Source organism: Monodelphis domestica, chromosome 6 (genome assembly GCF_027887165.1).
Source record: "Monodelphis domestica isolate mMonDom1 chromosome 6, mMonDom1.pri, whole genome shotgun sequence".
NCBI classification, from domain to species: Eukaryota; Metazoa; Chordata; class Mammalia; order Didelphimorphia; family Didelphidae; genus Monodelphis; species Monodelphis domestica.
The window spans coordinates 10,701,265-10,718,365 of record NC_077232.1 but is presented as its reverse complement, the minus strand read 5'-3'; the positions used below and the strand labels follow the sequence as shown (position 1 = coordinate 10,718,365).

At 47.1% G+C, this 17,101-nt stretch overlaps 2 protein-coding genes across 3 annotated transcripts; both read right to left on the bottom strand.

Moving 5' to 3' along the window:
- Positions 1-5,211: 5,211 nt before the first annotated feature.
- On the bottom strand, positions 5,212-7,429 carry LRRN4CL (LRRN4 C-terminal like). The gene is made up of 2 exons (XM_007497712.3): positions 6,779-7,429; positions 5,212-6,259 (listed from the first exon to the last, which is right to left on the bottom strand). Exon 2 carries the CDS (start codon positions 6,252-6,254, stop codon positions 5,523-5,525), a length of 732 nt encoding a protein of 243 aa, XP_007497774.1. The 5' UTR covers positions 6,255-6,259; positions 6,779-7,429; the 3' UTR covers positions 5,212-5,522.
- A 142-nt stretch (positions 7,430-7,571) lies between these two features.
- BSCL2 (BSCL2 lipid droplet biogenesis associated, seipin) lies at positions 7,572-17,101 on the bottom strand. Of its 2 annotated transcripts, none has more exons than XM_001366536.3 (11): positions 16,915-17,101; positions 15,213-15,538; positions 14,164-14,245; positions 10,979-11,122; positions 10,014-10,148; positions 9,721-9,818; positions 9,363-9,504; positions 9,089-9,155; positions 8,134-8,220; positions 7,922-7,999; positions 7,572-7,808 (listed from the first exon to the last, which is right to left on the bottom strand). In XM_001366536.3, exons 2-11 carry the CDS (start codon positions 15,419-15,421, stop codon positions 7,660-7,662), a joined length of 1,191 nt encoding a protein of 396 aa, XP_001366573.1. In that variant the 5' UTR covers positions 15,422-15,538; positions 16,915-17,101; the 3' UTR covers positions 7,572-7,659. The 2 variants fall into 2 exon arrangements, with proteins under 2 accessions (XP_001366573.1, XP_007497775.1); XM_007497713.3 differs by having other exon boundaries at positions 9,089-9,122; positions 16,915-17,071.

Sequence of the window (17,101 nt, the reverse complement as noted above, 5' to 3'; positions counted from 1 at the left end):
TCGTTGCTAAGGTGCTTTTAAAAGAGATTTTTCCTTGCTTTGGCCTGTCTACAAGTATTGATTCAGAGAGAGGAATTCATTTTACTGATTCTGTTCTAAATCAGATATATTCTTGCTTGGGGATAACTCCCAAATTCCATGTTCCATATCATCCCCAGAGCTCTGGTCAAGTTGAAAAAATGAATAGAGAACTTAAAACTATGATTGGCAAATTATGCACTGAGACACATTTAAAATGACCTTAAATTTTCTTTCTGGCCCTATTTTATCTTAGAAGCAGGTCTAGGGGAGACCTACACATCTCACCATTTGAGTTGCTTTTTGGACATCCACCTATATAGGCTAAGCCTTTCTCCCCTGCATATACATCAGTATTAGGGGAGATATTACTATTGCTTCTGTGAACTTTAGATTATTCCACCCTACTTAGTCTAACAAAAACAGGAATGTCTACACCTATACTTAAGGATTAAGTATTTAGGAGGATGGCCTATGACAGACATGGGCTAGCAAATGACAAATCAGAAACAACTGACAGACCCCTGGGCTGTCCTAAGTCAAGCGTAAACTATCATTGGTACATGTAAGATGCAGGAAAGTGATGTAAAAATCGTTTATATATTTCACGTCACTTTCTCTCTCCAGCCTCTTTGGCAGCGGAGAGGTGGCTGGTGGAGCATGCTGAGCGTTTTGGTATTTTGGGTGGCAGCTGCTATTGTCCAGGTTTAGTAGTGAGTTTTCCTTGATACCATACTGTAGGAAGCTGAGTAGCCTAGTTCAGGTGAAGCATCTTTACTGAGCTCTATCGGGATTTAGGCTGATTCTTTCTCCTTTACCTTCCAAACACTATCCTCTTAAAATGCCACTAATTTTCTTCAGAGACCTCATGGTGGAGGACTCTGAACTCCCCCTGGTACAGGCCAGGTGGGAGAAATCCTATACCCTTTCCCTCTCCCTTCTCCTTAACGCCTTCCCTCTATATTAATTAAACCACCATAAATTTCCAAACTGACTTGGGTATTTTATTTGGGATATTCCCTGGTGACCAAAAATTAATTTAGATTAGGTCACAACCCCAAAATTATCCTTACACTTCCTACCTACAGGAATTACAGCACAAACTTCATGAACTCCATGAATCCTTTAACTGTAGTACAAGCAAGACCACTAGACTTTTCACTTCATGACCTGAACTTAGGAGACAAGATGTATATAAAGAACTTCCAGCATACTAGAGCAATTCATCTTTCCTGGGAAGGGCCATTCCAAATATTGCTAACCACTCCAACATCTATAAAAAGTTGAGAGAAGGACTCTTGGATTTACTGCTCACATGTAAAGAGAGCATTTTCTATTGAAACTGATTGACTGTATCCTATCACATGGATTAGAGATAATAATCCACAGACAAGTGGATACTGCTTTTGGAAATACATGGAATTCCTGAATTTTTTTCTTACTTTTATTATTGTGTTTCTTTTATTTTGAGTAGAATATTTGATTTTTTCCCTTTTCTCATTTCTTGTACTTAAGGTACATACAATCAATATTAATTTTTTTATTTTGCAGTATTATAAGTTTAAATATATATATATATATATATATACTTGCTATAATATTAATGCATACCCCAAAAAGCTTTAGACTATGGAAACCTGCCATTTGTTGATAAATGTTATGGGACTGTGATTAATGATTGTGTCTGATTCCAGGAGAAGGGAACAAAAGAGCCACTATACAGTGCCAAAGAGCACAAGGTCAACAAGGAACAAACCAATCCAGGTGAGATTGATGAACTTCTAAGCCAATACAAAAGGACTTGAACTTAGTGTGAACTCGAGGTTGTGACATATGTTAAGACATAGGACTCCTTGTATCCACACTCTTTGTGAAATACTCACAGACAAGTACCGAAGTTTGGCTATCAATCAACCTGACTCTCCCTATCCCTGAGAATGAAGGTAAAATCAGACCAGGGAATGACACTTCCCTATCACACAAAAATCTGGTCCTTTTTTTTCTCTTATAGTATGGCAACTTCTTGTAGTCTTGGCTGCAAATGAGTAAGTGAAATATTACTGTATTTTGTCTTACAGACTTGTGGGATAGAAATTACTTTAATTGGACCCTAATACAAGGACCTGTTAGAAATTTATTAAACCCTAATACAAGGGCCTATTATGAATTTATTCTACTGTGAAGATTGGGTTTAGCTATCCCTTGATTGTAACAATGAAGATACTTAGCTCTTTCTTTATTGTGAAGATAAAATTGTAATCTCCTGATTGTAACAATGAAGGTACTTAGCTCTTCCTTTATAGTGAAGCCAGAATTGTAAGCTACAATCTATTTTTAGGTTTTAACTACAAAAAAAGTGTTAAGTAACTACAAAAGGTGAACTTAACAAAAGAGGATTTAAGAACCCAAAAAGATATAATCTAACCAGAGAAGGTGAGAACTAAAACATGAGAAGTCCTGGAGAAAAGTGTCTGCTGTGATTGGTAGATGTGAAAATTTAGAGGTGACACAAGAGAAAAAGGTCTTTAAATAGAGGGGGAAAAGACTGAAGAGGGATTCGGATTCAGACATTCAAATGAGTTCGGAGACAGTGAGTCACCCGGGCTTGAAGTGAAGGATCAGTCACTCGGAGCTGTGAGATTTGTTCAGAGACTCAGGCACTGACTCGGAGAAGTGACCAGAATACAGACACCCAGACTTCTTTAAGACTGTTACCATTGGTGAGTGAAAAGCTGACTTAGTGACCCCACCTTTCTGGAGGTGTGAAGCCTCCAGGAAAGGCCCAACTACTTAAAACTCTTTTCCCCTGGCTAGGACTTAGAAATTCTAACTGATATAAGAAGAAGCCAGAGTTTTTCTCTTTCTCTCTCATTCCTTAACATCTTCCTTCTATTGTAAATATTGTAAATAAACTAACATAAATTCCATTTACTTTAGTAATTCATTTTGGGATTTAGAAATTAAATCCCTGGCGACCACCTAATTAATATATTTGAGTCCAACCACAATTATATTTTAACACTTCTTTACTAAAAATTTTGTATACATAGATTTTTGATATTTTGATCCTGATTTTGAATTTTTATTTCTCCGAAAAGTTTAATTTTTCTTCCATTTTTATGTTTTTGGTTTTTTTCCCTTTTGATAATTGACTCATATACCCCATAACTCAACCTTGCATCCTGAGCTGAACTGGGTGTTTCTCAATACCCGCTTCAGGGGGGTTGTATTTTCATAAAATCAAAGATTTAAAATTTTGTTCGCAAAAGAAAATTTTTCTTCAAGGAAAGAAGCTTGCTAACTCCAAAAATTCAGAGAATGAACTGTTTGCAGAAAGATGCCTGAAAAACCCATACTACATCAAGAAGATCCAGAATGAACTTTGGGGTGTGGTTGATGGAAATGAAGGTTGATTGAACATTTATTTTGAATGTACACTCTTATGCCAAAGGGCACTGCCCCCAATTGGTTTTTGTCAGTGCGCCCAGCAAAACATTGGTTTTGCTTTCTCTCTCTTCAATTCCCCTCCTATCTCTAACTATTATTATAGTTTTCTCTCAGAAGGCTAAATGTTGTATTCACCGTAGCTAGAAGATTTTAGAGGTACAAGATGATTATGTTAAGTGATCAATTGGGGAGATGAGACCCCCAATCATCATCAGGGGGATTGTGAATTTTAGATTTACTCCACTCTGCTTAGTCTTTAGAATTCTAACAACCAGGAATGTATATACCCACACTTAAGGATTAAGTGTGGGGAGGAAGGTCTATGACCCATATGTGCTAGCAAGTGACAAATCAGAAACAACTGACTCCCTGGGCTGCCCAAAGCCAAGTTTAAGCTACCATTGGTACATGTAAGACACAGGAAGTGATGTAAAGAACTGCTTTTATGTTTTGTGTCACTTCCCATGAGAGGGACTTGGCCGTGGAACTAGACTGTGGAGGAGCTTGAGCGTGAGACCTCAGACTGCTTCCCTTAGACAATCACGTGTTGAGTGACTACCCTTTCCTTGGCTTTTCTGGAGGCAACAGCCTCTGGAAAGGCCCATCTCTTGGGACTCCCTTGCCCTTGGCTCTCTGAAGTCACTAGCATCTGGAGAGACCCCTTGGCTTCTGAACTACTGCTGGGTTCAGATCAGGCCAGGGCAGCTATCCTTCCCCTTTTCCTCTCTCTCTTTCTTAATATCTTCCTTCTATTGTAAATAAACCCCTATAAAATTCCATTCTGACTTGAGCATTTCATTGGGATTTAGAATTTAAATTCTTGGCGACCATCTTAAAAAAAATATATATATATATATATTCAGTGCAACCACAAAATTTACCTCTTACAGGTCTGGTAGGCACTTGATGCTTGTTGACTTCTGATTTTCACCGTCATCCACAGAACTAGGGACATAGGGCTAAACACATGTCTAGGCCTGTGCTGGTAGCTCTTGGGCTCTGTCCACAGCCCCAGTGGCCCTTCCACCCCCACCATCTGCTCTTTAAAGGCTCCAGGGGCTTGAGTCAGAGGTTATGAGGACTCCACCCATGTATACCTCTCCAGAGAGATGACAGCTAGAATTTCAGGAAGGACAGGGAATGTCAGGACTAGAAAGGGAAATCTCATTTTCCAGATGGGAAACAGACACCCAGAGAAGGTCTCAGTAAGCAACCAGGTTAGTTTTTAAGTCCAGGAAATGGCAACACAGCCTGGGCCTTAAGGCTTGGGCAGGGAAGAGGGGTAGAGGTGGTGGGTTAAATATGACTAAGGGGAACAGCAAAAGGCAAGATCCAGTAGTTAAACCCATTTCTGAGACCCCTTCTTGAAAATAATGGGAGCATAAAGTTCTCTTTTTCCTGTTTAGAGATAGCTTATTTCACAAAGTGGGAAGAGCATGGCATTTGGATTTGGGAAAATGGGGTCCATTGTTGCAATCCAGGCCCTTTGCAAGCCATCTAGATGATGTCATCATTAGATGGCTAGGGCAAGTCCCTTCCTCAGGCTTGTTTACCCATCTGTTAAACGAGAAGAGTCCTTGCACCCCAGACCCCTTCTGCGTACAAGGGCAGCTGTGATAGCCAGGGCTTGTCAGCCCTCCGGATGCCCCAACCCTGGCTCAATCCCAAGGAGGAATTTCCTTTCTTCTCTCACCCCCTTCCCCTACTCCAGTACTGGCACGGAAGCCTATAGACAAGGCCCTGGGCTCTATTATGATATATTTTATTATTAGTCAGCAAGAAGCAAGGACTAGTTGAGAGAAGCAAATTATCCTTTCAGGAAGATGAATCTGAAGACCGGAGCCCACTCACATTAAGGGGCCATCTCTCTCTGATTGCAGCTTTTGTCCTTCCATAGGACTCAGGTCCACGTTAGGTACACTGGAGTTTGAGGAACTCTAGGCTGGGGCACGGGGTCTAGTGACCTTCCTTCCTGTAGGCAGCTCCCTGTCAATAGAGTGAGGGTCACTTCCTTAAGGCCGCTCTGTCCATGGTCCTTAAGCTCCTGGTGAGCACCACTACAGTTCTTCCCCAGCTCTGAAAGCAGCAGCACCTCTGGGCTGCTGGTGACCCCAGCGCTTCCAGGGACAGAAATGCCATAGCAAGACAGCAGAGCTGATGGAGATCAGGACCATCCCTATCCCTACTGCGATATGTACCAGGGTGCGAAGTCTGAGAGGAACAGAAAGATGGCGGCAGGGTCCAAAGAGGGGCGTCCCATCTGCATCAAAGTCTTCTCCACCTCCTTCTGGAACAGGACTTGCCCCAGCATCATTTGAGGCCACCACACAGAGGATATAAGTCCTTCCAGGTTTCAGCCCTTCCAATTCTGCCCTCCGGACAGTGTTGTTGAACAGGACACGAGGGCCTGTTCTGCCAGGGTCACCTCCTTCCCAGAGCTCAAGCCAATATTCGTCCACCGGGGAGGCAGGAGCACACCAGTGGACTGCTGCCCGACCTTCTTCTGGCCAAATTCGCACTTCTCCAAGACGGGGAGGGTCTGGAGGTTGGCTGGGACTAGAGGTACCTGGGCAGAGGCAGGCTGAGCCATTCAGGCCCTGGAGTTCTTTGCAGGGCACTTGCAGATGTCTACAATGGTCATAATCACAGAAGCCAAGCTCAGGAGGGGGAGTCTTCTCTCCCTCTTCCCCCTCCTCTTCCTCATAGTCATCTGAAGAGAGAGACCAAGCCAGGCAGGGTAAAAACAAAACAACAGTCAGAAACTTCAGGAAACAGGTGGAACTCAGCATGGTACCTATGAGGAGAAGAAAAAGAAAAAGGTCAATTCGAACTGCCCCTTCCCTAATATCTTAGAGGAGGTGGGCAGATAAAAGCCACTCGAGGCTCAGGGAATAGAGGAAAACAGATTTCTAATGAGAGTAAAAGATGAACTGCACGCGTCCCAGAGATCTCACTTTTCATCTAGATGGGTGTATATAATCTTTATGTCTGTGTACACACACACACACACACACACACACACACACACGTGGGCTGAAGTACACATCGGCCACAGCTCTCTGCAAGCCCCGTGCATGTGCTCCTGACTTGACAGAATCTCTGAGGATTTTGAGCTGGGAAGGGCCTTCTTTGCCTCCACTCAATATGAGTATTAACCAGAATCAGGACTTGAACCTGGACTCTGACCAAAGCCGGGGCTCCTTCCACTCCTCTAGGCCACCTTTCTAGAATACGGAGGAAAGTGTGAAATCCAGGGAGCCAGGGACCTCACAAATGCGCCTTTGCTGTCGGGTTTCTCCCCAGCCCCACTCACCAGCGAGCAGTCTGGGAAGAGCCAGGGTGTTTCTGGAATCAGGTGGATCAGGTGACGGGGATTCTCATGACAGCATCGGCGGTCAGTCTGAAGGGCCTTCAAGCTCTTCTGCCACGGTTTTGTCGAGAGTCTCTTAATTTTATAGCTCCGTGGTGATGTCACTATCTGCTCCCCCCACCCCCATCTGTGCTTCTGTCTGCCAATGGGAGGGCTGGCCCCACCACAGGGTCTGAGTCACGGGACTGGGGATGGGAAAACCACATTCATCTGGCCCAGCTGGAGGCCAGGCTTCCAGGGTCCTGGAAAGGGAGGGGAACATGGACCCTGGCCAATTGCTTAAAAACGGAATGTGTTGAACATGTGAGAGAAGTTAGTGAGTTTCAGTGTGGATAGTGGTGATGGGAGCCCACCACCTGGGCCTCAATCAAAGTCCCCTGACAGGATACCCACTCCTCTGGACAACCCTAGCCCACCCACCAGTGCTTATTTCCTGTTCTGAGCCTTCCAAAGGAGAGAGGGAGGGGACAGAATAGCTCCTTTTTCTGTCCTCAACCATCCCAGGCCTGGGGCCATTGAGAAATGGGAAGATTAATAGCTCCCAGAAGAACCAGGCTTATAGGTCACAGTAGGCCATGCCCCCAAGGCCTTCTGGGTCTGTAATAAGGTCTCTCAGCCCTCCACATGGGAATAGCTCTTTGGAGCCTGCTAAAAAGGAAATGCCTTGGGGCAGCCGCTTTCCTGTTCTCTGATTGGTGAGCCTCCAAATCTGGGACCAAATCGTGAGGAAATCAGATGGTGTGAAAAAAGTTTATTGTGGGGAAAAGAAAGATAGATAGAGGGCAAGGGGAAGTGCTGGAAGTGCAGGGCCACAGCCCCCACCCTCAAGAACTAGAGCAGGCTGGACGCAGGCGGGGAGGGCCCGAAGGGCTCTCTATGCTGCCTGGAGGCTCTGGGCTGCCCAGGGTTTCTGGGCCCGTGGAGGGCAGGTTGGCCTCAGTGAGCAGGGCTGCATCCTCCCAGGAGCCAGAACCTGATGGGGGGAGAGGAAGGGGAATAAGTGAGTGTGAAGTAGTGACAGCAGTCCCCTGCCTCCCTCCCAGGCCCTTCTAGGCTACTCTCTAAAGGACACCAGGGTTCCCTCACCATCACTGGTCTCCTGATCCAGGCCCTCTTCATTAAGAGGCTGCAGTGCCCGTCCTTTCTCCTCTGGCAGCTGACTTCCTGCAGAGAATGAAGGGGCAATAATCACGTCTTAGCCTCCTTCTTAGGAGGGGAAAGAGAAAAGGACTGAGCCTTGGGGGTGAGTGGTGGGAGAAGTGGGGCGGGGAAGGCTTCTCCTCTTGGCACATGCATACCTGGCCCAAGGACTGCTGCCTGGTCCCCATCATCCTGCGATTTCTCTGGAACCCTGGTGAGTTCTGCCCGGCCTCTCGGCCCTAGCCCTAGGGAGAGGGAGAGGCTGCTAGAAGCTGTTCCAGCTATGACACATCTCCTCCCTGCCCCCAAAGTAGAAGGACTGAGGGACTTCATGGTTTGGTCTCCCCACTTACTAGCTGGGGTTAACTAAGCCAACAAGTCACTGCACTTTCTGGCTTCCTCACTGGTGGAACGTCACTGACCCTGGCACCACGTATTCCACAGGGTCACTGAAGGAAACGCTATGTACAGTCTCCTGAAGCGCCACCAAAATGTGAGTCATTATTGTAGCTGGAGGACTAAGCTCCCTCACAGAGCTAGATCATCAGTCCTTCCTTAAGGCAAAGAAACTGCAGATAGACCAGAAACCCAGAACTGAACAGGAAAGAGGGCTGGAGCATAGATGAGAAACCTCCCAGGGCTTGTCACGGTCTCCAACTGCTCAAGACCACAAATAAGGCTGTTCTTTAGTAGCCGGGTACTCCTGGGGATCTCGTAAGAGACCCCAAACACCCGTTGTTCTCTCGGCTCTTTACAAGGCTCACAGTGGGCTAAGTGGCTAGAGTTCTTTTATTCCTGCAGTGGTCAGGTGACAACATTTTTAGGTCTCCCCACCAATAAAAAAAGAAAACCAACACCCTTGTAAAACAAACGGACAGTCAGGAGTTTGTGATGTATTTCCAAGGATGGCTGGCATACCAGCAGTGGCATGAGACATCAAGGACATGCATTCTTGGAGAGGAAGTGAGCCAGCCAGGAAATAAAGAGGGCAGCAGCAGGATCTCCAGTTCCTGGCATGGAGTCCCATAGGAGGAGAAAGTGTCCAGAGGATGCCAAGAGGGGACTCATCTGTGAGATCACAGAACCACTGTAGTAGGGCCCATTCCCCAGTACCTGGCCTTCTGTTGGGGGTCCTTCTCTGGCCTTCCTGTTGGGAGACATCCTTATCTCGGTTAGTTACCTAAGACAGAGGGAATGACATTACTGAGGGCTAGACCTTCTGGAAAGACCGACCCCCTCCCTCCCTCAGTTCTCCTTGGAGACCTTATCCCAGGCATTTAGGATCCCTTTTACTCCCCAGTCCTCTTCAGTGGCCACATCCTGTTTCTTGTGGCCCCCTTTCACAGGAAGGGTAAAAGAAGGTCCTATCCCCAATACCCCAAGATACCTGCAAGGTGAGGCGGTGCCTGGGCCAGATGCCGCCCCACACCCACTGCAGGTAACTGAAGAGCACAATGACGCTGAGGAAGGTAAAGTTGCTGGCGATGCCAATGACAGCTGAGGTGACGGGGAAGTTGTACAGCAGATACCTGAGGCCCCAAAACATTGGGCAGAGAAGCACATTATAAGAGGGCACTTCGTGGCTAGGGCTTCATTACTCTTGGCTTGGGGAGAACAAAGTGTCCAAGTCTGAGAATGAAAGCTTGCCCTGCCCATAGAAGCATCCCTGGCAGAGGGGAGGACCAAAGCATGTCCTGGCTGGAAAGGTGAATTCCAATATTTTCCTTTGCTGAGCTCTTTCCTACCTGAGCCCTGTGAAGTGGGCATGGATCCGGAGCTGAGCTCCATACAGCTGAATCCGATTGCTCTGTATCTCAATCACTGCACCTGTGGTTGGAGTGTACTGTGGAAGAGGGAGCCAGCGTCAGCACCAGGAAGTTCCCCTACCAGATCTGTCTTACTCTCTTCCCTCCTCTCTCCCTTTTCCGCAGCAGGCCTGGTTAACAGCTACAACTTTTCAGTGAGAGGGACCAGGGCTCCCCAACTTTGCATTCTGCCCTCTCTCCTAATACCCCAGACTACAGAAGCTGCTCCTCACCGAGTCCTCCCTGTAGTCCGAATATAATTCCACTTCTAGGAGCTGCTTTTGCTCTGCAAAGCCAGATAAGAAAAGGCCTGAGAAGATGAGTGTGTCCAGCAGTCTCAGCAGCGTCGAACGGTAATGCAGCATTGCCTGGGGAAGCCAGAGGAGGAGACATGAAGCTATCCAGGGAGGATCTGATGCCTCGAGTCTCAGCCCTGTTGAACTTCCTTTCTCAAGCCCACTTCAGTAACTGCTCTTACTTCCCATGTCTCATTCTCCTACTCATCAGTCTCTGTGCTTTGCTTTCTCAAACCTCAGGTCCCTTAACCTTTAAACCCATTATTTTAGCCCAATGAAATCTATCCTAACACCCCCACTCCCTTTCATATTCTCCCTATGATCAGAACAGTCTGTGTACATTCATGTATAAAACAGGGGTTCTAAGCCTGGGATCTCACAGATTTCAGAGGGTCCATGAAAAGGATGGGGAAAAAATCTTTCAATATAAAGCCTTTAGAAACATGATTCTGAGAAAGGGGCCATAGGCGCTGTCAGCCTATCAAAGGTATCCAGGTCACAACAATGGTTAAAAACCTCTGATCTAAGGCAAGATCGTTCAATATCTCTGTTGAAATGGAACAAATGCGAAGTCCCTCATAAGTCCAAAGTCACTGTTGTTAGGGATAAGATGATAAAAAGGGCCAAGCACAGCTGGTAAGAGGTGATAACATATCTGACCAAATATACACAGCTGAAGAAAGCCACTGAGGCAAAGGAATGATCTAGGTCAGGTTCTCCCATTTCTGCTACCAAATAAAGAGCTCTTCAAAGTCAGCGACAGTCTCTAACTTGCAACTTCAGCATCAGCTTAGCACCATATCCCAAACACCACAGAAGATCATTAGACTCCTGACTCCCTGCCATGTTACCACTTCCATCTTCTGAAGGCCCAACTCCCCAGCCCCAGCCCTTTGACTCACGGAACGGGCAGAAGTGGAAATGACTCGTCCCCCTCGGGTGTAGCAAGCAATGGTGACCATGAACATGCCCAAATCCTGGTTCACTGGGGACTCGGGCATCTCCAACTCCAGAGAAATTCGGTATGGCTGTCCATACATCAGCACCTGCCCATGGTGGGGAGGTTGGTTAAAATACCTCTTTGGTCAATCTCTTCTTTGGCTTTTCCATCCCTTTCATTTCTGAATCTCTCCCGACCTATCTAGCGAACCATTATTTTTAACAAATAATTTTAAAAAGAACAAATTAAAAAGGTAAATCCAACTATGATACCCACTGAGAGAGTCTAGGTATCATTCCAAGTCTACAGTTCACCACTTTTGTAGAAAAGGCCTCCTTCTGACAGATTAATTTCCCCAGAGTCCCTGGGCCCAAATGCTATCTTGGATGGACCATCCCAGCCCCCTTTGTACCCCCCCCCCCCCCCGTGTTGGAATCCCTAAAAGGCTAGCTTTGTTCACATTTACCACATTAAGCCTCACTTCCCTTGATCAGAGAATGTCTGTAGCATGTCAGTGACTCTTCTCTTCTGGGAAAGTGAACTCCCATGTAGCCAAATGGGTCATCTGTGACTAAGGCCCATGTGTGCTAAAGAGACCATCTCCCTGGACCCAGCTTGACACCATTTCAATTGTTAATTAACCAACAGAAAGCAAGCTCTGCTGTATCTTATTCCTAAAGCTCTTCTGCAGTCCCCCTCCTCACTGGTCAGCCGCCTCCTCTGTGTCTAGCAGGGCCCAGGTGGTGTCTGACTAGAGGAAATCTTGCTTTAGCCCCAAAGATTAGATCTTCACTCTGACTGTCCTAGGTATCCCTATCATCTGGCATCTCACATTTAGCAAATCTTTTTATGAAGAAAATCATCAAACACCCCTTTATTGAACCAAGTTTTATCCTATACTATTAACTCTTAGGATGATGAATTACACAAGATTGTTGCTCACTGTGTAAAACTGCTTCCTTTAGAAGGGTTTGGCTTGCCCTGTAGATTCTCCCTTTTACAGATATCATTGGAGATGATAGGATTGGTGACTAAGTTTGGGACTTTTCTGTACTGTGCTATGAGAGTGGCTTGCCTCCTGCCAGATCAGTATTTACTGAACTGAATTATCATCAGCTTGAAGATAAGAGGCAGGTTTCCATGCCCTGATCTTGCCTCATCTCAGCTGTCTAGCAAGCACTCAGGAGTCAGGAACTCTAGGAAGGGACTTCCTAAAAGATGGCCCGGCATCTCCTCTCCACGCAGGCAAAACCTCCCTTTTCTAGGTTGTGCTCAGAGAACCCTGCAGAAATCATCTCATCGTTTCTTTTCCCAAAATGGAGTCAACCTTTTAAAAGGGGGATTCCCCTCTACCTCCAAGGGCCAGAACCAGACCTCTAAGACCTACCCTAGTCTAGTTCTAGATGCATAGTTTAAAAAGCCAGATGTGCATCCCACAGGAAAGACACACACCTACTCCCTCCTTCACCTGGTGAAAAGGGCATCTCTCTCTCATTTTGCCAATCCCCCCAACAAAAGCTTAATGGCACCTACATGTGTAACTACAGTGCTGCATGTCCCCCTCTCTGAAGGGAAGTTGAGGAATAAGCAATGATTGAGTGCCTACTACATATGTTGGACTCTATGTAAGCACCTTAGAGAGATTAATTTCATTGGATTTTCACAACCACCCTGAGAGGTAGGAGCTATTATCTCCAACTTACAGTTGGGGAAACTGAGGAAGATAGTTTAAATGACTTGCCCAAGCTGTGACTGTTCTAAGATCATAAGATTTAGATTTCAATTTTAGATTTTAAATGGATATACCAAGTGTCTAAGGCTGGATTTGAATTCAAGTCTTCCTGATGCCAGGCCTGGCTGCTTCTAACTCTCTCATTTAAACAATACTGAATTATGATGGCTCAGGGCAGCTAGGTGGCTCAGTAGACAGAACCAGGCTTCAAATCTAACCAGTCACATGGGTGTGTGTGTGTGTGTCTGTGGCAACCCTTGGAACAGAAACAATTCTAAGACAGATGTATGGATTAAAAAAACAAAACAAAACAGGGGCAGGTGGATGGCTCAGTGAATTGAGAGCCAGGCCTGGAGACAGGAGGTCCTGGGTCAAAATCTGGCCTCAGACACTTCCCAGCTGTGTGACTCTGGGCAAGTCACTTAACCCCCACTGCCTAACCCTTACCAATCTTCTGCCTTAGACCCAATACCCAGTATTGAGTCTAAGACAGAAGGTATGGGTTAAAAAAAAATGATGGCTCCTGGCAGAAAGAAGTCTTGGGAGGGACCTGTGATTTTCACCTTTCCCCTTTATTATGAAAACTTGCCAGAGGCTTTCTGTAGGTCTAAATAAATTATACCCTCTGGTCTAGTCTGATAAGAGCTTTGGTCTGGTAAGATTCTGAGCTGTCTTGATTTAGAGCTGGAAGAGACCATCCAGCCCAACTCACATATTTTACAGAGTAGTGAGTAGAGGATGCCCCATGTGACTGGTTCCACGTCACAAAGGTAGCAAGAGACAGAATCAGGCCTCAAGTCTAGGCCCTGAGGAGCCCAAATATAGCATAGTGTCCAAAGCACCATCGTGCTCTTGCAGAAAATTCTACTTGTGGGTACCATGTTGCCTCTCTCTGAGGAGGTTTCTCCTTTGCTTGGGTGGCCAGTGATTCCATCCCCCACCCTATCATTAATGGCAGGTTCCAGCAGCTGGTCTAGAGCTTGACAAGTAGGACAATCCAGCCTGCAGGTTCCTGACTGTCCTCTGGAGGCATGGTGATGACTGATGAGCCCTTTGACACAGCAGACTTCTCTAACAAGCTTACACATCTCTGGCTGTTGGTTTCACAATTTTATACTTGAATCCTACTGACACTTGGGTGGATGCCACCTTGGCCTAGTGATTTATTTTGCTACTGAGTAAAAACTTCCAGCATAGATATTAGAGTGGAATCCTTCTAAGAATAAATTCTCCTTACCCTCTCCCCCGATAATTCCAGAGTCAAACGGTCACTTAACCCTCAGTGTTGTTCTTCCTCTAACCTTCCCTTTCTGGTGACCTCTCCTTTATGCAGTCCCAAAGGAGCAGCATCTTGTACTGGAGCTCCTATTCCAAGCTCTCCCAGCTTCTTTCCCCCACCTCTCACCCCTACTCACCCGATCACGTCCACCTTTAACCAGGGAGACGTTGGCAACAGGGAAGGAGCAGAGAACGGGTCCAGCAGAACCACAGTCTGTCCTAAGGGGAATGAAGTTACACCATTTGCCTTATCACTCCCACTGACTGCTCTTTCTCAGCCCCTGCTTTGTGTCCAACTGGCCTAAGTGTTTCTTCTCTACTGTCCAAAATGAAAAGGAGGCAAGGAGAAATTGCTGGGGGGAGATGGGGGGGATGTAGCATCTCACTCACTCCCCTTTCCTGCTTCCCTCATCATCATCACCAGATCCTAGAGAGCTCAGTGTATCAGAGAGGCCAAATGGGAGCCTCTGGGACATGTAATAAGAGTCAAGGTCCTCTAATTGAGAATAAGTAGGTTGGAGATAAAGAAAAAGGATCCCAAAACAGGAGGGCAGAAAAGCTATGTCCCCAGAAAGACTTGGTGAGAGAGGTTTCTGTGATCTCAGGTTAGGCCACATTGGAGAGCAACTATACTCACTGAATAGGGGACGAATGAGTGTGTGTGTGTGTGTGTGGGGGGGGGGTTAATGGCAAGGCTATAAAGGGTGGTGGTAAATAGAGCATGGTGTGTCCTACAGAAGAGATAAGGAAACCTCTCTCCCTCCTCTTGGTAGAGGAGCAGGAGACTTCCAGGACACAAAGTTGCTTAACACTCACTCTACTGACATAATAATCTTCTTTGTTACAAGGGAAGGTTTGACTCCAAGAAATTAAGTAGGAGCCTTTCCAAAAGTGACTATGAAGGAAAAATCCATAGAAATTTTCTAAAAATAAATCTATTTTGAACTAAAAGCAACCCCATAGAGGTAGTGGTTGGCTGCCAAGTTCATGGGAGCCCCAAGAAGCCGCAGGTCCAAAGAGGCCAATCAAGGTGTTTTAATAGTTTGAATGAGCAGAGGTTAGGCTGCCTTAAATACCCTACACAGCCCAGACTTGTCCAGCCCCAAGGAAAGGGAAGCTATCAAGCCAGTCAGTCAATCAGATGACATATGAAATTCCCTTCAAATGCAACAGGGTAACCTCTCACCTGTAGGAAATGTGTGCTGGGCTGAGGTGACTGACTGTCGGCATGTAGGAATAATAGAAGGATCCATAAAGGAAGACAGACACCCAGAGGAGGAGGAGGATGGTGCAGAACAACACTCCAAACTGCAGCAGAAGTTTCCGGGTTCGTCCCATCACCATATGGCCCACCTCCTGGGCCCACAGCAGGGCCGGCACTGGGTCACTGGCCATGGCTGGGGCAGCAAGTGGCAGCCAGGACCTGATTATGTCCAGGTGTTAGGCTGCCTTGTCCAAGTTGCTGTCACCTGGATGCTGCCCCTGGCCATGGAACGACACAGGCGGCAGTTCCTAGAATGAGATAAAAGGGAGGAAGAATATTCCTCCTTTAGGGAAGGCATAACAGGACCCCATAAGATAGCTGGTCTGGCTTTGGTGCCCCAAGGGAACCAGGAGGTAGCAAGACACCTCCTCCCGCTTCAGTCTGACTCAACTACTCTAGAATGCTTTCTTATTTCATTGGACCCAGTCACCATCATTTTCAAATCTTACTTTACCAAGTATTTTTCTCACAGTGAGGCAGGAAAGGCACATGTTATGATCTATTTTCCAAATAAGAACATAAATGATTGGAGAACTAGGGATATTGAGGCCAGCCAACTGACTTCTTGGAGCCTCTGTTCCTGCTTCAAGTGAGGGTTAAAATTGGTATCTCTAAGGTCTCTTCCACCAAGTCTTAAAACATGATATCATCTTGCACTGAGAGCTCAACCCCTGTTCTTTCCTCTGTAAAATGAGAAGCCCCACAGTGTTATGTATTGGAAAGAGCATGGATTTGAGGTGAGAGGACCCAGTGGGAGTAGAGAGGCTAGCTACCTGTGTTCTCAGGGCAACCCACAATCCTTTCTCTGTATTCTCTGTAAAAAAGGGAGATGGCAATGCCCTCACTCCCTACCTCATAGGGTTATTTGTGAGGAAAGCACCTGGTACCGATAAAATTCTAGACAAAGAGGGGGAGGTTGGGCTGAACCCTTGGACACTCCGAAGTATGTCCTGATTTCCCATAGGCCAGTGTGCACCCCGAATAGCCTGGGGACATATAAACAAATCAAAGGCAAGAAAGGGCCTTTCAGGATGGTCTAGATCCAGAATTTTTGAGAAAAGGACACTGATTTCCCCACCCCCACTCGCGGCTACTCGCTTTGCCTCAGATGACATTGCTGGGAAGAGGCACGGCCATATCTTCTGATTCCAGATCTAGCGGGCATCGTGTCACTTCCACAGGGTAATCCTTGGGGGACCCACCAGCCTCAGCATTGTCGGTGAGGTCTGCAGCTGCCCAGGAGACGGGGGCCTGACTGGGGTGCTGAGTTCCTACCTTCAGGGAGGACCCACAGAATGTCAGGGGCCCAGAGCCCTGGCCCCGGGGGAGGGGAGGAGGCTGTGCCAGAAGCCCCTCCCCCCAGGGATGCTGCGTTGCCTCCCAGCCTCCAGAACCAGTCTTGTCCCTCTGAGCACTGGATCTAGGTTGGTCAAACTTGCGCCCCATCCCACCCCCGGCCTGGGTCTTAGTTTCCTCATCTGCCCCTAATCGACAACCACCAGGCCCAATGGCAGAAGGGAGGGGAAGGAGAACAGACAGTCATCTCCTGATTCCGGGCCCAACGCCACCTCCCGGCCTCACAGCGGCCCCCAGCCGAAGCCTCGGGGGCCCGCCAGCCCCCTACCTAACCGGGTGACCATGGAAGCCGGGCCCGCCGGCGGGAGCCCCGCCGCCTCGCTGCTGCCGCTGCCGCCTTCCTCACTCACTGGCCTCCCCGCTGCCCAGGCAACGCCGAGAGGAGACTTCCGCCCCGCGCGGAAGCCCCGCCCTTCGCCGCGCACCCGCCTTTGTACGGCCGCTTGGGGGGCGGG